This window comes from Phyllobates terribilis, unplaced genomic scaffold (assembly GCF_046119375.1).
Source record: "Phyllobates terribilis strain yellow unplaced genomic scaffold, ASM4611937v1 Scaffold_12__6_contigs__length_324123572, whole genome shotgun sequence".
Taxonomy (NCBI): Eukaryota; Metazoa; Chordata; class Amphibia; order Anura; family Dendrobatidae; genus Phyllobates; species Phyllobates terribilis.
In genome coordinates, this window is record NW_027362772.1 from 207,058,036 (window position 1) to 207,085,445 (window position 27,410).

General features: G+C 42.8%; 1 protein-coding gene across 2 annotated transcripts in view; it reads right to left on the reverse strand.

Annotated features, from left to right (window-relative positions):
• Positions 1 to 3,420: 3,420 nt before the first annotated feature.
• The window catches only part of THY1 (Thy-1 cell surface antigen), a 33,415-nt gene continuing 9,425 nt past the window's right edge, over positions 3,421 to 27,410 (reverse strand). For both annotated transcript variants that reach the window (XM_073656636.1, XM_073656637.1), the window contains exons 2-4: positions 22,821 to 22,876; positions 13,236 to 13,583; positions 3,421 to 12,587 (exon numbers count right to left, since the gene is read on the reverse strand). In XM_073656636.1, the coding sequence (XP_073512737.1) occupies positions 12,481 to 12,587; positions 13,236 to 13,583; positions 22,821 to 22,857 (492 nt within the window). In that variant the 5' untranslated portion in view covers positions 22,858 to 22,876 and the 3' untranslated portion in view covers positions 3,421 to 12,480. The remainder of the gene's footprint in view (positions 12,588 to 13,235; positions 13,584 to 22,820; positions 22,877 to 27,410) is intronic.

Below are 27,410 nucleotides of genomic sequence, written 5' to 3' on the forward strand. Positions count from 1 at the left end.
CATATATTCTCTCATGCAAGAGAATAGGGCCAATTATGCTAATGACACTCGGCTCAAACTCTGTCAGAGCTTCAACTGAGTGTGATCCGATTCTCTCGCAGCACAGATATGGAGAAGATGGAGAACTTAATTTCTCCATCTTCTCCATAGTCTCTGTGAGTGTTCATCGGACTGCACTTGGATGACATCCGAGTGCAGTCCAATGTTTTACGTGCACCCATAGACTTGTATGGGTGCACATGGTCCGAATATCGAATGAGGTTATTTTCTCATGCCAATAATCGCAGATCTGCACTGTCCCATAGTATAACATAGGGCCGAGTCCTATCCGATAAAACATCACATAGCATTCGGCCGTGTTATACGACAGTGTGAGCGAGCCCTTAGAGTCAAGGAATATTTACATGCAGATGATGATATTACTCTCCAAGTGTATATTTTTTTAGGCGAGTTCATAGTAAATGCTTTGCCTTTTGACATGTGATCAACTAAAGAACAAGAAAGATTTAGGACCTCCCCTATAGAGAAATGAAAAATAGTTTGGAGGACTTGCATGTCCTTTTTTATTTATTATGAGAAAATCATAAAAGATCCCGTTTTTTAACCATGCTGTGACTTTCTGCTGAGGGAGAGGGAGAGAGCTGCCCTATTCAGAGTCTGTAATAAGACCTGCTGACAGAGGTGTTGAAGATACAGTCTAATGTGAATTAACAATGAAAAAAAGTTAATTTCACAAATGGCTTGTATTTTTTTAATACAAACTTTTTTTGTGTTTACAGCTCCTTTAAAGGGAATCTGTCATCAGGTTTTTGCCACCTAATCTGAGAGCAGCATAATGTAGGGTTAGAGGCACTGATTCCAGTAATGTGTCACTTACTAGGCTGCTTAGTGTTGTTTTGATAAAATCATTGATTTGTCAGAAGGTAATTATCACTAGATGACTAGTAAGTTCTGTAGGACCCCACCCCCATCACTGATCAGTAGATTTCTGTGTACACTGAGCATGGGCAGAAAGCTGCCAATCAATGGTGTGGGTGGGGCTATACAGAGCGCAGCATTCAGAGAGCTGCTAGATCTGCAGCAGATAAAACGGTGATTTTCTCAAAATGACAACAAGCAGCTGAAAAAGTGACACATCGCTGGAATCAGGGTATCTGCCCCAATATTGTGCTGCTCTCAGATGAGGCAGCACAATTAATATTGTGCCAAATTAATTTTCCGTGAACTATCACATGATCTATCACAGGGGATCATGTGACATGTCACGTGATAAATCAGGTGTGGGGGGGGGGCCCGCGCCTTCTAAACTGCCCGGGGCCCTTGCTACTCTTAATCCACCCCTGATTGTGGTACATACCAGTTCTGAAGAATATGGTAAGAGACGACAGAGCAGATATAGATGGTGACCTACAGGTGATGGTTAGTGTTGAGCGAGTATGTTCTATTAACCCTTTTGCCGAGTATGCGCGGGCCGAGCTCCGAGTATTTATAGCTGCTCGGTGATATGGTTGAATCGCTCCGTGTGCATGATTTGGAACTGTTTGACAGTTTTAATACATGTGAGGAATGTCTATTTCTTACACATTCCTCACATGTAATAAAGCTGTCAAACAGTTGCAAATCATGCACACGGGAGCAATTCAACCATATCACCGAGCAGCTCTAAATACTCGGAGCTCGGGCCCGAACATACTCTAACAGAACATACTCGCTGATGGTATTTCTCATGGAATCATTCCCGTTTGTCATGTTTTCCATCTGGGTCAAACCGACATAACTTTTCGACTGTAGAGATTACAACAAAGACATCTGACTGCTCACATATCCAGCACGGTCCCCATCTATTCCCAGCCTACATGAACTCTCCACCCTGCTGATACCCTAATACTGAGCCGCTGCTGCCGTCTATGTCCTTATTACTGTACCTGCTGTGTGGCATGGTAACTGTGCTCCTCTTACTGCCCCACATAATGCACCCCGCTATGTCCCTTACATAGTATAATGAAACCTTTCCTCTCTCTAGATTGTAAAATGTCTCCCTAGGAAATATTAAAGCCCTGTGTGAGTGCCCTAGAAAGTAAGTGTTCACATTTTGCCCCAAGAAAGTAATACTGCCACCTATGTGCCCTTTTGCCTTTAAAAAGTAATAATGTCCACTTATGCCATAACAGTAACCCTATACACAGTATGATGGTCCGAAACAGCTGCCCTATATACAGTAGGATGCCTCAGCTCAGCTATATACAGTATGATGTCACCCACAGTTCTCATAGGTATAGTATGATGTTCCTCACAGCTCCTTATATACAGTATGGCATCCCCACAGCCGCCTATATCCAATATAATGGTCCCACAGCTCCTTATGTACTGTAAAATGTCCCTCTAGTGCAGTATCACAGTATAGGGTCTCCAGAGCCCTACTAAATACAGTATGATGGCACTTACAACCCCCTATATATAGTATGATGTACCCACAGCCCACTATATACAGTATTATGTTCCACAAAGCCTCCATATACAGTATGTGGTCCCTACAGCCCCATATTCACAGTATAATTGCCTCCACAGCTCCCTATATGAAGTATAGGTCCCCACAGTTCCCTATATAAATTATGAGTCCACCACACACCTTATATACAGTATGATAGCCTCCACAGCCCCATATACACAGTATAATGGCCCTCACAGCTCCCTATATTCAGTATGAGGTTCCCACAGCTTCCTATATAGAGTATGGAACCCCCACAGTTCCCCATTTACAGTAAGGGGCCCACACATCCTCCATATGCAGTATATTGTCCCCACAGCTCATTATATGAAGTATGACAACCACCACAGCTCCCTATATACAGTATGATGTACCACTAAACACAGTATAATGGTTCCCACAACTCCCTATATACAGTATGAGGTAAGCACAAATCCCTATATATAGTATGATGGACCCACAGCTCCATATGTACATTCTAATGTTCTCACATTTTTTTATATAGGGTGGGGGGTCCAAAGCCCACTACACACAGTATAATGGCTCACACAGGCCCCTATATACAGTAAATGGTTCCAAATTCCCAGGCATGTATTGACTTGCATTGACTAAAAATAATAAATCATATATACTCACCTAATCCTGAGTCCTCCGGAACAGTCAGAGTGACGTGGTGATGTCATCATGGGTAGTGCGTTGGGACGCTGACGTTCTATGTGCGCTCCCAGCGTTCTGTAGGCTGCGTTACTTCAGTTACAGAGTGCAGAGCGGCAGGGAAGGGAGAACATGTTTCTCTGCTCTACTGGGGAGTTTAAGTGTTTTGGCTTGCTGTGCACGCCCTTGTTATACTATTGTAGATGGTCCCATGAGGTAGATATCATATTAATATTGTGTAGTCATGGCATCAGGTGTCAATCACTGTTCACACACACTTCTGGTAACATTTTTATTTGCCACAAGTTGCACTAGAAAACAAATGACAATTTACTGGAAGCATGCAGAGGTTTCCAAGCACCATTTTAGTCCAATACTATTTCATTCCTCTCCTTTTTAAATTAAAGGGACTGTCCAGTGGAATGTATATCAAGTGCATATAACAATCTATGTACAGGGCCATATATATGGAGAGGTAGAGAAAGGCATGAACACTTCTACTGTCTGTGACATGTAAACATAGATCATAGATACTTAATTTACAAAGCACAACATTTCAAAGCACAACATTGTATATTGCATATGTGTATATATATATATAATATATATATATATATATATATATATATATATATATATATATATATATATATGTACTGTATATATATGTATATAAACACATGTGAAACAAACCAATATATGTGTTAAACCTCAGGTTCCACAAAGTACTGCTCAGTTACTCTGATGACATCTTTACACACCCTTGGAATTCTCTTGAGCAGCTTGATCAGGTCATCACCTGGAATGACTTTACACAGTCTTGAAGGAGTTCCTAGAAGAGCACTTTGCCTTCACTGTCCTACTCCTCCCAAACCACCTCACAAATGACAGTGCCGCTGAATGCAAACCAGAAGGGATGGCATGTGTTTGCAGAATGCTGTGGTCGTCATGCCGGGTAAGTGTGCCTTAAATTTGGAATAATTCACCAACGGTGTCACCAGTAAAGCACTCACACACAATTAAGCCTCCCTTTGCATGTTTCACGTTAGGCACCACACATGTAGAATCATGGCATTTGGTACCAAAAATCTTAAAATTTTGACTCCCCAGACCACAGTACAGACTTTCACTAATCGGAACAGTTGTGGAATCTTTGCAATAATTTTATCATAAAGGCCTGCTTTTTGCAGTGTACCATGGACTGTTGATCTGGAGATGTGTCTGCTACTTGATGCCGTCAATTTGTGTTTTCTGAGTTTGGAAACTCTAATGAACTTATCCTATGCAGCAGAAGTAATTCTTGGTATTCCTTTCCTGGGACTGATGAAAGCCAGTTTCATCATAGTGATTGATGGTTTTCATGACTGCATTTGAGAATACCTTCAAGATTCTATAAATTTTTTAGATTTACAAAACTTCATGTCTTAAAGCAATAATGGACTGTAATCTCTCTTTACTTCGTTGAGTGGTTCTTGCCACATTCTGGCTTAGAACAGTTTTATAATAGGGCTTAGCGCTGTATGGAGTTGTGCACCAACAGTGCCTCTACAAAACACACCTCATGATTGGAATCAGTAGCAGCACGATAACTCTTTGGTTAGCACTATAACTTTAGCAATGTGGTCCAGAGTTCAAATCCAATCGAGAACAACCTCTGGAAGGAATAGTTTATATGTTCTCCCCCTGATTGTGTGGATTTCCTCCCACACTCCAAAGACATACTGGTCGGGAATCTAGACTATGAGCCCCAATGAGTACCGCGATGTTGATGTCTGTAAAGTAAGAGGAAGTAATGGCACTACATAAGAGTAAAATAAATAAAAATAAACACTTTCTGAAGGCAGGTAATTTCACAAATTAAATTTTGATGAGGCTATCTGTTCATTGGAAGCCATTCCAGGTGATGACCTGATGAAGTTAAGAGAATGCCAGGAGAGGGTTAATATTTCATCAGAGTAAAACTTTGAGGACCCTAAGGTGTAGCACATTTTCTCATTTGCTTCACATGGCTTTCTTCATTCTTCACACCATATATATATATATATATATATATATATATATATATATATATATATATATATATATATATATATATATATATATATATATATATATATATATTATACACAATGTACTATAATAAACAATACTGTGTGGTTCAGCTAGTTCTTATGGTCCTGCTTTTAACTATCCATGCAAAGTGCCTCTTTTTTTTACTTTTTTCATTCTTCACTTTGTTCATTTTCTTTAGAGTTTCTTAACAAGTGTTTACTTTGTGTCCTTTGTGTAACTAAAGTTGTGAAGCCATATACTGCCACATAGTGCTCTTGAATGACACCGTAATTCTCTTATGCTTGTGGGAAAATGACTTCATAACACAGCATCCAATGGAGCATGATATGAACGTGTGTGTACCCCTCGGGTGTGTTCACAGGTGGGTATTTAGGGTGTTAATGCATTTTTATGTACAAAATGAGAAAGTAATCAAACTCCTCTTCTGGACATACACATCTCCATAAGGACTGGATGTCTAGCCAGAAGACTGGTGGTGGTTTTTGGTTAGTAAATATAAAATCTTAATGAAATAATTTTTAATGTAACATATCTCCCACACTTTAATGTCATATAAAATAGGATCATAGGCTGACTATATATATGCACATAGTATAGATATATTTAATCATAAAAAACGTATACAAAGGACACTTATACGAAAAAAATGACAAATGAACGTACATAATACACGACAGTGATTTTCTGTGAAACATCGTATATTCTAATCACTATACATTGTATACTACATTGTATATTTAATATATATTTGATCAAAGATATCATATAGTAGACTGACAAAGATACCTTTAAGGAGACTCACATTCTTGTAGATGCACAGAAAGGGTAAATTCTGGGTTGTACATTGTTACATTTGGTCACAAAATCAAATGTGGCTTTTTACAAGATAATCCTTAATGTTACTATGTGATGTCTTTCATAGATTGGCCTTAATATTGTAACTCATGCAGGGACTGTAGAAACATATTGTGAAAGACAATGATGGTGTTTTAAGAAATGCACTGAATTAAAAGGTTGTATATTTCTTATCTTTAGTGCAAAGTTAAAAGCGATTGTCCTGTTGAAATATTTTTAGTCCATAAACCCATTGACTTATAAACTGAGCTTTACTTGACCTCCAGTGCTGCCTCTCTGCGGCTGCTCCGGTCTTTGCTGATCGGCTGCAGACGTAATGTCACATGCTGCAGTCAATGACTAAGCTAAGCTGCATATGCAATCTACAATGGCTGAGCCACTGAGCTCAGTGATTGGCTGCAGGACTGTTGATGTGACATTATATTTGCAGCCGATCAACAAAGACTTGAGCAGCCACAGAGAGGCATCACTGGATCTTGGAAGCGTAAGTAATGCTTAGTTTGTAATTTTACAAGTCACTGAGTCAATGGACTAAAAATATTTCAAACAGGACAACCCTTTTAACTTTATTAGTTTACTTTTGTTTTTTTTTCAAGATGACTATGATCTACTAATGACCCTTTTTCATGGGATCAATGGTACTTAAAACATGCTGAATTGTGGCTTGGTTACTTCTTGGCTTAAAAAATAACCACAACTCTTTGTTTAAACAGATTTCTAGCGAAAAAAGCTTTGAAAATTCGCAATTTTTTTGTGCAAAAATATTATATATATTTTTGTCCAACTCCAACATAGTGAGCAGAGCAAGGATGAGACAGGGGTGTGGTGACCCCTGCTCATCAAATTCATGAACTGGAGTAAATTTGTGGTGATGCGAGCACACACAGTCGCATGCCACTACGCGCCCCGTCTGATCCGTTAGAGGCTTACGACTCTTAATGAATCAGGACCATCTGCCCTAACATGCACCTCATCAAGACCAGAGAGAAAATCACTGATCTTTATGAATCGAGGCCTGAGTCTTTTCATTGAGTTGTTGAAGCGGAAACTGAGCAAAAAGTCCAAGTTTTTCTCTGAAGAGGCAATTTGCATATTAAATTTCCCAGAGGAGCATTGCACGGTGAATAAGCCACCTTACTTTGGCATGCCAGAGCTGGTGTGTCACTCTCCACAAGGAGAAATGTTACCCCTTAGACCTCAGTCCAGAGCCTCTCATCTAGCCAAATCAGACCTCATACTTTGCACTGATGAGGACCAACAGCCTGAAACACCGTGTCTGCAAATTGAGATTCTGATTTGGCTTTTATCCTAAGTCATATTGCAATACTCGTTAAAGGGTTGATTGTGACTTGTAGGGTTGCTGTTTCCAATAGGTGGCGCTATAGAGTTCAAGTCCTCTTTTACTCTGAAGAGGCAATTTGAAAGTTTTTATGGAGTTTTAAAGAGGCTGTCCACTACTTTTTAATTGATAACCTATCCTCAGGATAGGCCTTCAATGCCTGATCGGCCAGGGTCCGACACCCAGCACCCACGTCCATCAGCTGTTATCAGTGTCAGCGTTGGCGGCCTTCAGGCCGGAAGTGTTCACTTGCGGAGCTGGCCATGTACTTGCAACGGCCACTATCAGAAGACAGCCAGCTCCGCAACTGAGCACTTCCGGTCGGCGGCCGTCGCCGACACTGATAACAGCTGATCAGCTGAGGTGACGGATGTCGGACCCCGGCCTTTTCAGACATTGATAACCTATCCTAAGGATAAGCCATCAATGAAAAAGTAGTGAACAACTTTAAGCTTCTCAGGAGAATTTGGGGACTTTTCGTTCCTAAAATTCAACAAAAAGACTCAGCGTGCACAAACCTCTACAAAAGAAACTATGCTGTTTCCCTAACTTTCAGAAGTTTCAGAAGACTCAACCTCCTCTGACCTGCAGCTACACACTGATGTTCCATGTCAACTATGAATGGCAGAGATGGGAATATCCGTCTGGTCCACATTATGAAAACTTTTCTGCCATGGATTTTCCTGTTGATTTCCTGCAGATTTTGCAGTATGCAAATTCACCCAAAGAGAGATCGTTTTAGGAGCAAACAAATAGTCTAATTGCCCTATAAAGTGAAAGGGAAGGTCCAGCACCACTTATCCGGGAAATTTAGTTAATGGTTAAAAACAACATTTATTTGCAAAATTAAAAAAAAAATTCATGATAAAAAGCGCAATGTCAGAGGCATGCTCACTGGCGCATTTCGAACAGTAGTTTTTAATCCTAGTATCGCCTCGTCGGCGCATGCATCCAAATCCTGTTTTGTCGGGGGTTCAGGTAGGGGCCCCAATGGGGCCACTGAATGGGTGCCTGGACGCAATGTGAAAGCACCCTTAGCCCTGCTGTGTGCCCAAACAGTCATTACTTAATTTGGAGGACATTTCATAACAAGTTTTTAACATACAGTTATGTCAGGGTGCGTGAAGGGGTATAAAGTGCATTTTCAGTTGCTTGTAAATAAAGTTTCTGGGGACTTTGCTGTCTGCATTATTAAAAAAATGTATTAAACATAAATGCTGAACTGTATTAAATTACACTTTTTTAGACACTTTGCTGGGATAAAATAGATTACTGAATGATTTTTTAAAGTTTTGTAGTGATAATTGTTCTAATAAAAAGCTTGCATTCTTTCAGGCTCAGAAGCTCACTCATAATGGCCATACAGAAGTCATTTTATGTTCCTCAAAAAAAAAAGCCACAAATGCCTCAAAAGATTGCCCAGAAACAAAACAATGATTAGGTGAAACCAATTCCTACCTACGGCCAGACAAAGCCAACTTCACCCCTGAAACAAACTACAAACCTTGTACCTTATTCTGAAATTAAGAAAATAGTTTCTGAACTCTTGACCTACTATAGGAAAGGTCTCTGGTTGCAGTCACTCCCTAAAATGTTTGACCACACGTACAAAATAAAATTTCCTTTTGATGTGTAGGGGATCAGCCCTTACCGGATATTGAATACACTGTGGCTTTAAGAAACCATGCTCCCCTCTGGCTTTTCTGCTTGTGGACTAGTCGCCCCCCCTGCTTTTTTGCTCTGTGCTGGGAGAGGGAAATGAATCAGGAAGCAGATGGACCTGTGTGTGTGTGTGTGTCTGAGGGAGCAGAGAGGCTCCTGCCTGTTCCTGATAAAGAGAGACTATAAAAAGAAACTTTAAATCTCTGGAAAGATAAGAGTGTGGACTTTATTAAGATTTGTTGTCAGGACTGTGTCAAGAGTAGAGAAATTCATCATTTTTTGAAGAACGTTTTCCCTGAAGGCTGCTGACCTAAGGTAACACACAACACAGAGTACCAGCCATTTTACCTCAGTGAAAGTGAAGCAAGGTTTGCCTGCCTGCAGAAGAAAGAGAGCCAATATACAAAGGAAAGGTCTCCAGTGACATGATACTGCTCGGTTACACCACGAACAAGCGGTGGCCCCCATCTGAGTCTGATGTGCGCAACAGTGAGTGACTCACTGGTGGTGAACTGTGCTATGGTTTAGTGTAGTTTCTTTAGATAGGACGCTGTAGCAGCGTGGCCTGATTAGTGGAAAGTCAGATAGGGGTCTAGCCTAGACTAGTATGTGAAACTTGATGTGTATTGTTGTATTGAGCTTTCATTGCCATAGATGAAGCATAGCTTTGTGACTCGCTTCAGCGATTTCTTCCTATATTCATGTTATCCCTGTGGAGGAAAATAAACTCTATGCTGCAAAGGTGGATAGCAAGTGGTACAGGCTTCTTTTCAGATGAATCCTTACAAATGGCCTTGTGTCTGTATATAAGCTGGACTACGGCCGGCATGAGCTTGTGAATTCCAGACAAGTCCAGCCTCTGATGGATAAATTCAGACAGTTACCATTTCAGGCTGTAACATGTCAGCTAGCAGGTGTCCAATGTGAGCAGTGGTCTGCAGAAGCGGCAATTTTGTTCAAAAACTATGTGGAAAAGAAGCCTTTTGTGGCAGTTATAAAAGAGATTCATGAAAGCACTAACTCATGGGATCGGAAGATAGTTGCTTACATTGTGGACACCTCTTTGCTAGATACGAATATCTGGATTGATGACCTCATGTCAGATTTCCTTGTCAAGCTTTCCAAATCTGACTAATGTCTTTTTCCCATAGCCCGCCACACATTCTGTTAAAATAGTTATTCTAACTATCTTTTTTGTTTTCTGTAAAAGATATTTAACACTGTCGTTTTCTTTATGAGAGTTGATTTTCGGAACATTTGCACATTGTTAAATAATGTAGCTGTAGAAAATTGAGTATAATGCAGATTGTTTTAATGTTAAATAAAAGTTATAAAGTGCTTTAATCTAAAAAAAAAAAAAGAAAAAAAGGCGATACTAGGATTAAGAACTACTGTTCGAAACGCGTCGGTGAGCATGCCTCTGACATTGCGCTTTTTATCATTACATTTTTTTTTTAATTTTTCAATAAATGTTGTTTTTAACCATTAACTAATTTTCCTGGATAAGTGGTGCTGGACCCTCCATTTCACTTTTTGGATTTCATTACTTGTTACCAACACAAGTTTCTTGGTCCGTACATTCCCGGAAAAATGTTCCTAAAGGACTGGTGAGCTGGATTTCATCCTTTCTTTTTCTAATTGCCCTATGTATTAATTTTATTATATGTCAAATGTTTTGCAAAGTCGGAGATAAAACCTACCTACTAATAAGCTCTGTAATTCTCTGATATACTTTGCTATTTAGCTCTCTCACCGGATATCACTGTGGTAAATCTACTCTCCTGCATGAGTAGCATACTTGCATTAAGCACAGTTGATCCTTGTTAAGACTTATTCATAATCTTCATAGCGAAAGTTGCATTGACCGATAATATCAAGTCGCTATGATCCACTCTTGCTCATTAAGAAAACTGTTTAGTTCACGGGTATCATTGATCACGTTTCTGATTGATTCTTTTGCTTTAGACTCTGCTGTTTATTTAGCTATATAAAGTTCCATTTTTTTTTATCTTGCTCGATAACTTGCTTGATAGCGCCAACATATTCTTTATAGCTGACACTGAGACATAGTTGGGCTTCACATTTGTTTTGCACAGGTAGACAAACATTTATCACCATTTAAGTCTGTTAGCTAGGGTCACACGGCCATATTTTCTCTGCTCAGAGTTTGATCAGTGTGATCTGATTTTCTCAGATGAGAAGATGGAAAAAGAAATTTCTCCATTGTCAGTCCATGAAAATCGGACTGCACTCAATGTCATTTGAGCACAGTCCAATTTATTTTTCTTCTTTGCACTCATTGACTTGCATGGCTGACTGTGGTCTGAATCGATCATGCTGTGAGGGAAAAATCGGACATGTTAATGCCCCCATAGAATAACATTGGTCTGAGTGCAATCCGATGTTTTGTTGGGTCGCTCTCGAGCCCTTGGACCCCAAACGATCAGACTTTGATGACCTATACTAAGGATAGGTCATCAATTATAAAGTAGTGGACAATCTCTCAAAGAACCCATCAACTTCACTGGACGACCCTTGAATGTGTATGGGGTTCCTGACTCTCTCTTGACAGATGATGTTGGGGAGAGAAGGATGGGGCAGTTGGAATTTTAAAGCCCGAACCTTTTTTTCCAGGTAGCAGCTTTCTCTGCTTTCCTTCTTGCAACACATGAACACTTGCGGAGCACTCGTGTTTATGGGGGGATCTTGAGAAACAGCTGTCCGCTGAAGGACATATTGTATGGCCAGATTTATCCAATGAGTTAGTGAAATTGATACAAATGGAAGACTAGAATATAATGTATAAAGAAGACATTAGAGAGAGAAGAAAAATGAATAAAAATGTACTGTAGTTTAAAAATAATACTAGGTTTTTATAATACATTTATATTTCATTATTAGAACTTTTTTTTTACATTGAGAAAAATTGCTGTATGAAAAAGTGTCAGCATTACCCAGAATTTTTTAAGGGTAAGGTTTAAAATTAAAGCAGTATAATAGTTAGTTGGTATTGGTAACGCTAACACTTTACATACAGAGATTTTTATGCCAAAGGTCTATGGAACCTCGGGCATCAAGGTTTCTCAGAGACCATAGAAATTTAGATATTAGCATATTTTTTTTGTAATTTCACTGGAAACTAATCTCTGGTTGCAATGGGTAACAAGACCTAATTTTTGCTCACACAGTTTTAATATATGAGATCCATCCTGTAACCTACAGATGTTCACATGTGACTATTACTTTTGCATATAGTACTGAACATTTACCTGATTTATTTAATATGCATTGCTCTGAAGAAAGATAGGACAAGGGCACAAGAATGTTGTGGTAATGACATTGGAACAGTTTTCATCTTGTCCAATACCATAACGAAACAGAAATTATTTCTTGAAGTGTTAAACAATCTTCATAAGAAGCCACCAGCTTGAAGTAAGGGCAGGAAGATGAGCGAGATGAGAGGCCATGATGTATTTAGGGCAAGGATACTGACTGCACCACATCTCTCCAGCCTCTCTGTGTAAGAAAAAAAAGGATGAAATGTGTAAATCATATGTTTACTTCGAGGTGAATACATGGAATCACTGTGGAAGGTCATACTGCATAATACTATATAACAAACCCTTATTAATAGTCCTTGCACGCAGCATAAAATAAAACTCTATGCGGACCTAAGAGGCCTCACACACATGGATATCTAGAATCTGTGTAATTCATTCTAGATCTGATAAGGGGACAGGTAGGGAACGTAGCAATAATATAGACAATGTGCACATTTCATGGAGCAAAGCGACCTCCAGAGATATCTAACAGAAGCTTACTGCCCTTTTCCAACTCAGAACACATGCACACTTTGCTAAACTAAGCATGCATGAAATGCTAGCTGTCTACCAAACTCGTTTTTGGCTGGCAGCTAATTAATGTGTATGGCTTAGCTCCGCCATGAGTATATATGTTCTTAATAGAGAGAGAAGAGAAGCCACTCCTCAACGCCAGGATCAGACGTTTTTAAATCCAATAGCCTGATCCTCCTCTTCCCTGAAATCTGTTGCCAGGGGAGAGTTGGAGGACCCCATACACTTGACTATGATACTTTGTGATGAGTACACTGGAATGCCCAGAAATTGCACAATCAGACTTGGCTCAATGTACCACTCAACTTACCTTTACTGACGTTGATGGAGACTGTTTGGTTGATGGTGAGGTCTTCAGGAATGTTTAAAGTGCAAGTATACTGGCCCAAATCAGAGGTGTTGTAGCGCTGAATGTGCAGCTGAACTAGGCCACGTTCTGTATACACACTGGCACGGTTATGATATTTGTCATTGAAGTGATTAAGGTTTATGGTACTCTGGATGATCTCAGGTTCTTTTCTACGCTTCAGACGGAATTCGTAGCGCAAATGATTGTTGGTAATGTTCAAGTAACGGCAGTCTAACCGGAGCGTGGGACCACGACCCATCAGGCAAGCTGTGAACCTGGTAATTTTCTGAGCACTGCATGCCTGCAGTACTGCAAAATAACAAAAATTACAAGAGAAAAAAGAATTTTAAAAAGTTATGCTAAATGTAATTTTTTACCAAGCTTTAAAACTATTAGGCTAAGTGCCCCCGATGCAGAAATGCTGCAGATTTTTTCCGCATCTCCCTGGCAAGAAAAACGCATGCAGATTTTACATGCGTTTTTCCTGCCAGGCAGAAGCGTTTGTCAAGCGTTTTTGCATGCATTTCTGCATGCGGGTTATCAAGCACTTTTCCAAGCGATTTTAGCATCACTTGGAAAAGTGCTTGACAACTTGGTCACACTATATAAATCCATGCAACCGGCATGAATTTATATAGTGTGACCAAGTAATAGTTAAAAAATAGAATAAAAATGGTAAAAAATAAAGATTATACTTACCTTCTGATGGCCCCCAGTCTTTTCTCCGCTGCGTCCGGTCTGTTGTACGGCTCGCAGTGGTGTGAAAGGATCTTTCATGACGTCATTTAGTCATGTGACAGGTCACGCGAGAGTCTCCTCTTCTCCAGACCCGGGTACCATCCGCACATTGAATCGCTTAATATCCGCATGTGCACATGTAGTCATGCGGATATTATGCGATTCAATGCAAGTCAATGGCGGCAATTCCGCTGCGTGTCCGCAAAATTAATGTACATGCTGCGTATTTTTCCGGAATGATAATCCGCAGCGGAAATTTCCGCAGCATGTGCACAGCACATGCGGATTATCATTGGGGACCGTGGGGCACGTATTACCAAGCATTTTTTAAGCGTTTTTGCTGTGGAAATTCCATGGCAAAAACGCTTGAAAAACGCATAGTGGGCACGCAGCCTTAGTCAGAAAAGCTTAAAGATGGTGCCAAAAGGCTGCTCAGCCAATTCTCCATTACCCAACCCTCCTCCATTAGAGTACGACAGGCCTCTGTAATCTTGTAACAGAGGGCACACATTTTATGCCTCTGCTATAAATATACTCCAAAATGGCCTTTTAGTGGACACAGAGCTCTTTCAACTAGCAAATGGATGGCCCTAGTAGCTTATTCATACAGACAAGGAAATCTCCCATCTTCATACATGGGACAGACAGACATCTGTGCTGTATTGCCTGGAGGACTGCAAATTCCAATGAGTCTAAGCGAGGCTGCTGAGCGTATCGGGGACTGCTTTCTAAGTACGGGGTTGCAGATAAGTACATAGTTAAATGCAATATCATAGTTTAATGCAAGAGCATAGTTTGGTGATTTCCTTATTAACCTTCCATTGTTTTGTTTTTTCTACTTTTACGTGTGTTGTTTATCCCTATTTAATATGTGCTCCATGGACAATACTACCAGGTGTGCGTTCCAGGATGAGGGGTGCCATGCATACCAGGATGGAGGAGTGCCATGCATACCAGGATGAGGGGTGCCATGCATCCCAGGATGGAGGGGTGCCATGCATACCAGGATGGAGGGGTGCCATGCATACCAGGATTAAGGGTGCCATGCATACCAGGATAAGGAGTGCCATGCATACCAGGCTGGGGAATCAGGGTTGCCATGCATACCAGGATGAGGGGTCCCATGCATACCAGGATGGAGAGGTGCCATGCATACCAGGATGGAGGGGTGCCATGCATACCAGGATGAGGGTTGCCATGCATACCAGGATGAGGGGTGCCCTGCGTACCAGGATGAGGGGTGCCATGTATACCAGCATGAGGGGTGCCATGCATACCAGGATGAGGGGTGCCCTGCATACCAGGATGAGGGGTGCCCTGCATACCAGGATGGAGGGGTGCCATTTATACTAGGATGAGGGGTGCCATGCATACCAGGATGAGGGGTGCCCTGCATACGAGGATGGGGATGAGGGGTGCCATGCATACCAGGATGGGGATGGGGGCCATGTAAGGGGGGGCCATATATACCAGGATGGGGATTATTAACAGAATTGGGGGACATTACCCCTATAACAGTGTCAGCAGCAGACCCCCTCCATCTTAACAGCGCATCATGACCACATGTTTTGCTTAAATTTTTTTTTCTATTTTCCTCCTCTAAAACCTAGGTGCGTCTTATGGTCCGCTGTGTCTTATGGTCTGAAAAATACAGTATTTTTAACATCTTTATTAATGACCTTGTGGATGGGATTGAGAGTAAAGTGTCAGCCTTTGCTGACGACACCAAACTATGTAGGATATTAAAGTCTGATCTTAACATTACGATATTGTGGAACAATCTGGATAAGATGACTGAATGGGCAAACACTTGGCATATAAAGTTTAATTTAGATAAATGTAGAGTAATGCACCTAGGACGGAGTAATCCTATTGCTGCAAATACATTAAATGGGAGTATACTCGGGATTACAGAACAGGAGAAGGATTTGGGTATTCTGGTTACAAGTAAGATGAGCAGCAGTACTCAATGTCAGGCAGCAGCCGCAAAAGCAAACAAGATTTTAAAAAGGATATTCAGAAGTTAATCAGTTCAAAAGTAAGCAACTAGATTATTACAAGGGATGGAGGCCTCTCATGATGAGAGGTTGGAAAAGTTGAGCTTGTTTAGCTTAGAAAAATGACGCCTCAAAGGGGATCTCATTTACATGTATAAATATATGTGTGGTCAGTAGTGTTGAGCGATACCTTCCGATATCAGGAAATATCGTATCGGATTAGATCGGACCGATACCCAAAAAGTATCGGATATCGCCGATTCCGATACCGGAAACCAATGCAAGTCAATGGGACACAAATATCGGAATGAAAATAAACCCTTTCTTTCCTTGTAGGTTAATTCTACATGAAGTAAAACAACTAAGAATAATGTAGAATGTATTAAGCGAAAAGCCGGCAATTCAGCAGCGGCATACATCGGTACCCGACAATTTACAACAGAAAGAATAGAATATATATATGAAGTACAGTGACAGTGTTGCTACTGTACTTGTCATTTAGTGTAAAGGATTTATTAAAAAAAATAATAGTGTTTTCATGCACCGTCTCTTTAAAAAAACCGGCCGGCAATTCAGCAGCGGTACCCGACAATTTACAACAGAAAGAATAGAGCATCACACATAGATTAGATAGATAGAAGCATGTCAGTCACATATATATGAAGTACAGTGACAGTGTTGAATACTGTACTTGTCATTTAGTGTAAAGGATTTATTTAAAAAAATAATAGTGTTTTCATGCACAGTCTCTTTAAAAAAGCCGGCCGGCAATTCAGCATCTGTACCCGACAATTTACAATAGAAGGAATAGAGAATCACACATAGATTAGATAGATAGAAACATGTCAGTCACATATATATGAAGTACAGTGACAGTGTTGATTACTGTACTTGTCATTTAGTGTTAAAATAAAGGATTTATTTTAAAAAAAATTGGCGTGGGGTTCCCCGTAATTTTAGGCTCTAGCGGAGGTTAAGCAGACAGCTGGGGCAGATGTTTGAAGCCTGGGAAGAGGGTAATACCCACGGAGCTTCCCAGGCTACTAATATCAGCCCCCAGCTGAATACCTAGCCTTTACTAGCTATTAAAATGGGGGACCCCCAAAAAAATGACGTGGGGTTCCCCCTATTTTAATAGCTAGCAAAGGCTAGGCAGACAGCTGGGGGCTGATATTAATAGCCCAGGAAGGGTGCCATGAATATTGGCCCCCTCCCAGGCTAGAAACACCAGCCGTCAGCCGCCCCAGAAATGGCGCATCCATAGGGAAAATTCTCCTGCACTCAGCGCTTCAGCGTGAGAATTCTCCCACGCTGTCAGTGACGTGCATGAGGTCAGCTGAGTTCATTGGACATGAACTCACCTCATGCATGTCACTGACAGCGTGGGAGAATTCTCACGCTGAAGCGCTGAGTGCAGGAGAATTTTCCCACGCTGTCAGTGACGTGCATGAGGTGAGCCGAGTTCATTGGACATGACCTCGGCTCATCTTTATGCCGTCACAGCGAGACACTGAGGAGCGCAAGCAAGCCTGCGCTTCTCAGTGTCCGCGGGATGACAGGCTGGATGGCAGCGTTCTGCTGCGGTCCAGCCTGTCATCTCGATGTAGCAGAGCTGAAGCTGTCGTGGGAACCATGGAAAGGTAAGGATGATGTAGCTTTATTATTTTTCTTTTATTGCAGAAGATCGTTGGCTTCAGCTGGAATGGGCGTGACGGTAAGTATGGTTTAATTTAGAACAATAAAGAATTGTGTGTTTATTTCAATTAAAGAACTTTTTTCTGGGTGTTGTGTTTTTTTTAAATACTTTACTAGAAATTCATGGTGGTCATGTCTAATATTGGCGTGACCCCATGAATTTCGGGCTTAGAGCCAGCTGATAATGCCAAGCTGGCCCTAACCCCTTTATTACCCAGTGAGCCACCGCACCAGGGCCCTGGATGAGTTGGGTACAGCGCCAGAAGATGGCGCTTCTATGAACGCGCCATTTTCCGGGGTGGCTGCGGACTGCAATTTGCAGCGGGGGGGGGGGCCCAGAAAGCTTGGGCCTCCCTGCGCTGCAGATTCCAGCCCCCAGCTGCCTAGTTGTACCTGGCTGGACACAAAAACAGGGCGAAGCCCCACGTAAATTTTTTTTAAATTATTTCATGAAATAATTTTAAAAAGGGCTTCCCTATATTGTTGTGTCCGGCCAGGTACAAATAGGCAGCTGGTGGTTGGGGGCATCCTGTTCCTGGATGCTGTACCTGGCTGGCATACAAAAATATGGCAAAGCCCACGTCAAAATTTTTGGGAAAAATTAATTAAAAAATAAATAATAATTTAGGGACTGCATCTTTATTAACCCCTCAAGTGTCATTTAGTGTTAAAATAAAGGATTTATTAAAAATAAAATTGGCGTGGGATCCCCCATAATTTTAGTCTCTAGCGGAGGTTAAGCAGACGGCTGGGGCAGATGTTTGAAGCCTGGGAAGGGGGTAATACCCACGGAGCTTCCCTGGCTACTAATATCAGCCCCCAGCTGAATACCTAGCCTTTACTAGCTATTAAAATGGGAGACCCCCCCAAAAAAATGACGTGGGGTCCCCCCTATTTTAATAGCTAGCAAAGGCTAGGCAGACAGCTGGGGGCTGATATTAATAACCCAGGAAGGGTGCCATGAATATTGGCCCCCTCCCAGTCTAGAAACACCAGCCGTCAGCAGCCCCAGAAATGGCGCATCCATAGGATGCGCCAATTCTGGCACTTAGCCTTGCTCTTCCACGCTGCCCTGGTGCGGTGGCAGGGGGTAATAGGGCTGCGGTTCATGTCAGCGCCAGCTGCCATGAAGCCCAGGTTAGTAATGATGGGCGTCTATAAGACACCCCCATTACTAACCTACAAAGTGTTAAAAAGAAAACACACACTACACCCAGAAAAAAAATAATTTATTAGAAATAAAACACACCATTTTATTTAATTCTTAGTTTACTAAAAAAAAAAATAGTTACCTGTCCACGTTCCTGCGCTGATCTCCCATGCACAGCTGTCACATCTGGAGATGGTGACAGCTGTGCATGGCTGCTGTAAGCTCACACTGCCGGGAACACGTCCGCTCCCGGCAGCGGGAGCCACTGACTGAGGTCACCGGAGTGCATTCAGGCAGCGCTGCTCCGGAGACCTCCTTTACGGCACTGCTGTACCGTGGGAATTTCTCACGGTACAGCGGGGCCGTAAAGCAGCTAACCGGAGCAGCGCTGCCTGAACTCCGGCAAACCCGCTTATGCAATGACGGAGCTGCTTTACGGCCCCGTCATTCTAGCGACGGCGGCGGTTCAGAGCGGTCACATTCTATGTGGCTGCTCTAAACTGGAGATCATCGTGGGACACTCGTGGACTACTACGGAGGGGTAAGGATAAGGTTGTGGTTTATTATTTTATATTTTATTACAGGAGATCGATGGCTTCGGGGAATTAGGTGTCTAGGTGAGTATAGGTGTATTTTTTTATTTTTTACTTTATTTTAGGTGGCGATCGGTGGGGACAGGTAATGTATAAACTAATTTATTTTAGGTAACCACTGGCCACCAATGACATGTATTTAAAATTTATTGGGGACCAAAAACAAAAAAAAAAATGGGGGCTTTAAAAAAATAAAACATGTATAGGGCCAAAATAACATATGGGGTAGTTTAAATAGCAGGATCAGGCTGATGGGAACTACTGCTCCCATCAAGCTGATCCTGCTGGCACAAGTGGACGGGGGACAGACATAGGCCGATGGGAGTAGTAGTGTCACATCGGCCTATGTTTGCCTGCACGCACACACCCGCAGACATCGCACAGACACCGCACACACCCGCATACATCGCACAGACACCGCACAAACCCGCATACATCGCACAGACACCGCACACACCCGCATACATCGCACAGACACTGCGCACACATCGCACAGACACCGCGCACACCCGCACACATCGCACAGACACCCATACACACCAATCATGACCGGTCTGGGAGGTGAGGCTGACCTGTGCGGCTGTGGGAAAGTTCATGTGAGTTCATGCAGTCAAGCATGAACTCACATGAACCCTCTGAGGGCACCGCGTCTACTTCAAATGAACAGCTGATCGGCATCACCTGATACCTCAGCTGTTCATTTGAAATAACCGGCGGGAAAGCGCAGCACAGAACGGGAAAGCCGGCGGTGAAGTCTTTTCACTGCCGGCTTTCCCGCCCGGGTCCTTCGCTCCCCGCTCCTTGGTGCTGCGCTCCCCGCCCGGTCCTAACTTACGATCGGGATGGGAGGTGGCGAGGGGAGCGGAGGATCAGGGTGGGAGGCTGCGGGGAAGCAGTATGGGGCTGTGTGATTGTTTAAAAGCCGGCGGCTTTTTACCGCCCGCCGGCTTTTAAACAATCAGGAGAATTCTCTCACGCTAGGATGGCATTCTGATGACAGGCTGGATCGCAGCTGAGCGCTGCCATCCAGCTTGTCATCCTTCAGAGACACTGCAGAGCGCAGGCATTATGGGAACTTCCGATTCCGGTATTCGATATTCTAAAAGTATTGGAATTAAGTATCGGAATTCCGATACCGCGAATATCGGCCGATACCCGATATTTCAGTATCGGAATGCTCAACATTAGTGGTCAGTACAAAGGTCTAGCACATGACTTATTCCTTCCAAAGACCATACTAAGGACCAGGGGGCACTCATTACAGGTGGAAGAAAGGCGATTCCGGCAGCTAAACAGGAAAGGGTAGTAATGGCAGACACTGTAAGGCTGTGCGCCCACGATGCGTTTTTAATGCGTTTCCGCAGCTGCGGAAACGCATTAAAAACGCATTAAAAACCCATGGTAGAAGGGCAGCAATGTTCCCCAATGATAATCCGCATGTGCTGTGCACATGCTGCGGAAATTTCCGCTGCGGATTATCATTGCGGATAAAAACGCAGCACTACCAATTATTTTGCGGAAGTGCTGCGTCTTCGCCGCCATTGACTTGCAGTAGACCGCATGGATTATGCATCACTGTATATGTAGATGCGTAATCCAAGCATTCTAATGTGCGGATGGTACCCGGGTGTAGAGGAGAGGAGAGTCTCATCCACACCCAGGTACCATTAAAAAATCTGTATAAAAAGAATAAAATAAAAAATAAATGTATACTTACCTTCTGTCAGCCCGCACTGCGCTCCTGCTTGCTTCCCGGCACTTTGCAGTGAATTGAAGGACCTGCGCTGACGTCAGAGTCATGTGACGGGTCACACTACGCTGACGTCGGCAGGTCTTTCAATTCATTGCTGCCGGCAGCCGGGACGGAGCAAAACAAGCCAGCGCGGGCCATCGGAGGGTAAGTATATACACTCTCTCTGGTCACACTATATAAATCCATGCCGTTTGCATGGATTTATATAGTGTGACCTAGTTGTCACAAGCACTTTCAAAGTGATGCTAATCGCTTGGAAAGCGCTTGTCAATCCACATGCGGAAATGTCAGTGAATAACGGTCCATTTCTGCATGTCCCTGGCAGGAAAACGCATGTACAATCCGCATGTACAATCCGCATGTACAATCCGCATGTACAATCCGCATGCGTTTTTTTCTGCCAGGGAGATGCAGAAACGCTCAGGAAAAAATCCTGAGCATTTCTGCATCGTGGGCACATAGCCTAAGGCTATGTGCCCACGATGCAGAAATGAAGCAGAAATTTTCCTGAGCATTTCTGCATCTCCTTGGCAGAAAAATGCATGGGTTTTTTACATGCTTTTTTGACGCGTATTTGCATGCGTTTTTCCAGTGCATTGTATAGGCAAATACGCATGCAGAAACGCACAAGAATTGGTCATGTCCGTATTTTTTCTGCGAGTAAAATCTGCGTAGAAAAAATACGGACCATGTGCACAGAACTTGCAGAATGTCATAGGAAGTCATGGGATAAGGTATGCAATGCGTTTCTGGAGCGTTTACGCACTGCAAATACGGACCAAAAACGCATCGTGGGCACACAGCCAAAAAGGCTGGAGATTTCCTCGATACACATAACATTGTGGGTTGTAGTTAAATTAATGACAAAATGTACAATTAGTGGAGGAAGGTTGAACCTGATGGACCTAGGTCTTTATTCAACCTAAGTAACTATGTAACTATGATATTGTGATATAGAGTTTGTAAAAACAGCACTTTTGCAATTTACTGCTTATTAAAATTTGAAGCCATTTTTGAGATATTAACACTTTTGTTTAAAGCTAGTTGCCTAGGAGACTGACCACCTCTGCTGCCTGGCTAGTAAGAGCTGTGTTGAAGCGGGCCGGCATTACAGCACTCTGCAGCTATCCGGGCTTCAAAACAGAGCTTACAAGCTCAATAGAAAAAAGCTTTCAAACACTGTGCATGTTCGGCTGTTTAGCAGCAGTGGTCGGTCTCCAAGCCAGCAAGCTGTAAACAAAATAAAAGTGTTTATATCGCAATAAATGATGAATATTTTAATAATTAGTAAATTGCAATATTGCTTGTATTTACAATTGCTATCCGACAATACCTATTTACGAAAATGTGAATAACCCTTTAAGGGAGTGACTTTAGTAGTCAATTTTAGGGTAATCTATATTCAAAGTAATAGCCATGGTAATCTGGTCAAAGAGGAGACGTGACCTTCGAAGCAATAATAGGGTTGCCATACGGTCTAGGGTCATGTAAAATTCCATGGAGAATGTAGAAATGATCCATTTTCAAAGATCACAAATGGATTTATATCAGCAAATGTGTAAGACCTGGTGATGACTGTTGTTTCTAAAGACAATTTTAACCTTATTTTCTATTACTTACAAGCAACTAGTGTCATCATTGGCAGTAAGTAATTCATGTTTCTTCTTTATTGGCACCTAAGTAGAAAAAAAAAAAAATCTTAAATATATTGACTAGTATTTTGACTACTTTTCAGTTAATCATGCTTCAGAATAAGCCACTATATTCAAGACAAGTTTTGGCCCATAGATATGCAGTCAGAAAAAAAAGTACATAAACCCTTTGAAATTTCTGATATTTTTAAGATGACTTCTAATAAAATGTGTTCTGGGTCACAATTATAGGCAGACGGGACCTAACTAAACTAACACAAAAGCAATTGTACTGTTCAAGTCATTAATTGAGCACATTGAGTAAAAATCCACATTGAACGGAGAAAAAGTAAGTGAACACATGAATATTTTAACCTGCAGATTTTCCTTTTAATGTAGATAATGTATGACCTGATTCAGTCAGTGCTTTACACTGAGCAGCATCCATACTGCCAACCACCGCCACTGACGATTCAGCATTTAATCCCGATATCTGCTGCATAGACCCGGCCCTATCCCCTGACTGCTGTGTGATGTTCATCTCACCATCGTCCTGTGCGTGATGTTCATCTCACCATCGTCCTGCTGCGTGATGTTCATCTCACCATCGTCCTGCTGCGTGATGTTCATCTCACCATTGTCCTGCTGCGTGATGTTCATCTCACCATCGTCCTGCTGCGTCATGTTCATCTCTCCATCGTCCTGCTGCGTGATGTTCATCTCATCATCATCCTGCTGTGTGATGTTCATCATACCATCGTCCTGCTGCGTGATGTTCATTTCACCATCGTCCTGCCGCGTGATGTTCATCTCTCCATCATCCTGCTGCGTGATGTTCATCAAACCATTGTCCTGCTGCGTGATGTTCATCTCACATCGTCCTGCTGCATGATGCATCTCACCATCGTCCTTCTGCGTGATGTTCAGCCTCCATCGTCCTGCTGCATGATGTTCATCTCACATCGTCCTGCTGCATGATGCATCTCACCATCGTCCTTCTGCGTGATGTTCATCTCACCATCGTCCTGCTGCGTGATGTTCATCTCACCATCTTCCTGCTGCGTGATGTTCATCTCTCCATCGTCCTGCTGCGTGATGTTCATTAAACCATCGTCCTGCTGCGTGATGTTTATCTCACCATCGTCCTGCTGCATGATGCATCTCACCATCGTCCTGCTGCGTGATGTTAATCTCACCATCGTCCTCCTGCGTGATGTTCATCGCACCATCATCCTGCTGCATGATGCATCTCACCATAGTCCTGTGTGATGTTCATCTCACATCGTCCTGCTGTGTGATGTTCATCTCACCATCGTCCTGCTGCGTGATGTTCATTTCACCATCATCCTGCTGCGTGATGTTCATCTCACATCGTCCTGCTGCATAATGCATCTCACCATCGTCCTTCTGCGTGATGTTCATCTCACATCGTCACCTCTGCCGCCGCCGGAGGACCCTGCGATCCCCGCTCCACCACCACCGGTAAAGTACCGTTCGGATCATAAGACGCACCCCCCATTTTCCTTCCAAATTTTGGGGAAAAAAAGTGCGTCTTATGGTCCGAAAAATATGGTACCTTATACTTATATAATGACAGAAGGGTCCACATGATCCCAAGCTCCCCTTTTACTGATATATTATCAGGGGCTCGCAATATATTGTTTGTTTTATTAAATGGATTAATAAAATTATTAATATGTGATTTCATTATTTGGAATGTAACCCTTAATAAACGCTGTGGCCTTTTAACCCAATCTCTGTTTATTATGTCGTTATTATAGCTATTAGTGTATTTATTTATAACGGGTTAATAGTGGGCGAAGTGATCCCATGGTCTGAGCATCACAGCTGCATAAAAATAGTTGCTGTCATGCTCAGGTCTGGAGAGCCAACGGTCAGTCTGAGGATTGCGAAAGTAATGCGGCCATCTGACTGCACCCTTAGTAGCAATCACATCTACTAAACATTTCCTGTAGCTGCAAGTAAGATTAGCACAATATTGAGAAGGAATTTTGGACCATTCTTCTCGGCAAAAGTGTTTAAAGGGAACCTGTCAGCAGGATTTTGCTAAGAAAACTTCAGGCATTGTTATGTTGGGGCTGCTGCACTGATTAATATGATACCTGAGGTGAAGAAATTGTGGTTCTTGTGTAATCAGTGTTTGCAGTTTTGAGTTACTGATCTGCCTGTGCTCTGGGGCGGGACTGTAGGCAGGGTCTTATCCTGGTGCTCTTGGCCAGATGAGCAAGAAAAGACCAGCCCACAGGCCGCCCCTATCTGTCTCTCTGGCTGTCTCTATGATGAGGGGCATACTTGTGCCTACAGTCCCGGCCTGGAGCACGGGCATATCATTAACTCAAAAATGAAAACACTGATTACACAAGAGCCAGAGGATGGATTTCTTCACCTCAGGTATCATATTAATCAGTGCAGCAGCTTCAACGTGACACTGCCTGTAGTTTACTTAGCAAAATCCTGCTGACAGGTTTGCTTTAAGTTCATCCATTTTCTGGGATGCTTTGAAAGCATATCTCTTAAAAAGAACCAGTTAGCTTGGAAATGCTGCACATCCTACTAGCAGGATGTGATAGAGCTGAAGGAGCTGAGCAGATTACTATATAGGTTTGTGGCATTACATAGATTTGTCAAACCATGGATTGATGTACACGTAGATCTTTATCAGTGCTTTTGTAGCTTTTTTCTGCTTTAGTTAGCGCCAGGACAAGGCTGGGGATTTATGTTTGAGTTTGTGTTGGTACTGTGGAACCTGTGGAAAGCAATAAAAACTGCACGTGTTTGAACCAAAACTGAATTACCTGTGTGAACGCTACCTACAGCCTAATGCCTACCAGTGAGACAGAGTGCCTATAATTTGTGGATAAAATGCGGGTGTGAAGTCCCAGAGAGCACAGGTGATTGCAGTGTAGAGACCGAATCTTATCGGTAAAGGCAGCTACAGCATTGCAAACACAGTCTAACAGCATGGAGGAGCTTGTTATCTAACTGGTTCAGGCCAATCTGCAGTTGCTGCAGCAGCATGAGACCCAACAGGAGCCTAACAAACTCATGATCCAGTAGCATCAACAGCAGCATCAGGAGTTAAAGCAGCAGCATCATCAGCAGCAGATTGCTCTCCTGGCAGAAACAGGCCAGGGAGATGGTATCAGCCACCAGCCAAACTGAATGTATCCGGGTGAAGCGAACGGTATGGAAGGCATTACAAGAGATGACTCTGGAAGTTGACATTGAAGCTTTCCTAATTGTAATTGAGAGGGTAACAGTCAGAGAGAAACTGTCCCCAGAGCCATGGGCAGAGGTCCTAGCTCCATACCTAACTTGTGAACTAGAGAAAGCATACTATGACCTTGCCATGCATGAAGCCAAGGAGCACGACAAGATGAAGGCAGAAATGATGGCACATTTGGGCTTCACCCTGCCAGTCCAAGCACAACGAGTGCACCTCTGGAGCTACCAAAGGGACAAGCCTCCCCAGTCCAAGATATTCAACCTGTTACACCTGGTGCAAAAAATGGCTGCAGCCCGAGATTTGCTCTCCAGCACAGATGGTGGAAAGAGTGGTGGTGGACCGATTTATCTACTCACTATCGAAATCCGTGCAAAGCTGGGTTGCCCAAGGAGATCCCCAGAATTCAGATGACCTTGTGAGCCTCTTGGAAAGATACTTGGGCATGGAGAACTCCCTGAGCAATTAAGGGGAGCCTAAGGTCAAATTTCTGGGAGACCCAAAAGATGGGGCCCAAGGCCACTTCTGGGGGGTTGCACAAAGACCCAGGAGGGGTCACAGCCAGGTTCAAAGGCTACATCTAGTGCCATTATCTGTTGGAGGTGTCGAGTCCTGGGTCATGTATCAACCATTTGTCCCTTGACCTCGGTGCCGATGGACTGCAGCGTAGATCGGTGCTACTCCTACTTCGCCTACCCTGCCTGCAGTGCTGTTCCTCATCCAGGCAAGAAGCCTCAGGAATGTCAAGTGACTGTGAACGGTGTCCAAGTGACGGGACTTCTGAACTCCAGGAGTTTGATGATCCTGGCAAGGACCACATTTCTCCATGTGCTAGTCCCTGGGAAGGGCGTGGAAGTTGTATCCACGGAGACACCAAGAACTAGCCCATAGCCCAGGTTGAGTTACACACAGACCATGGTTCCGTGTCCCACGAAATTGGAGTGGTCATGGACTTGTTGAATGCTATTGTTATTGGTCAAGATTTTCCTTTGTTCTGGGACATATGGGCTAAAGCTGTAGCACCCAGTAGTCCAGTATGCTGCCAGGAGTCAACTATGGTAACAAAGTCACATGATATAAACGGTGAATTTCCGTTCACTGTACTGGCTAGAAAGGAGGATGAGGAAGCATCCTCTGAAGCCAATATCCCTGACCTGGAGGAGTCCCAGGACAATTATAGGGCTGCCCAGCTCAGGGACTTAACAGTAAACAGTACTCTGGAAAACGTAATTGTGTTAAATGGGCGGGAGCTGATAATTAGTTTCTGCACAGGGCCAAGATTAATTATCGGTTGGTTCGTGGGACCAAAGGGAAAGGACAGGTAAACGAGAGCCT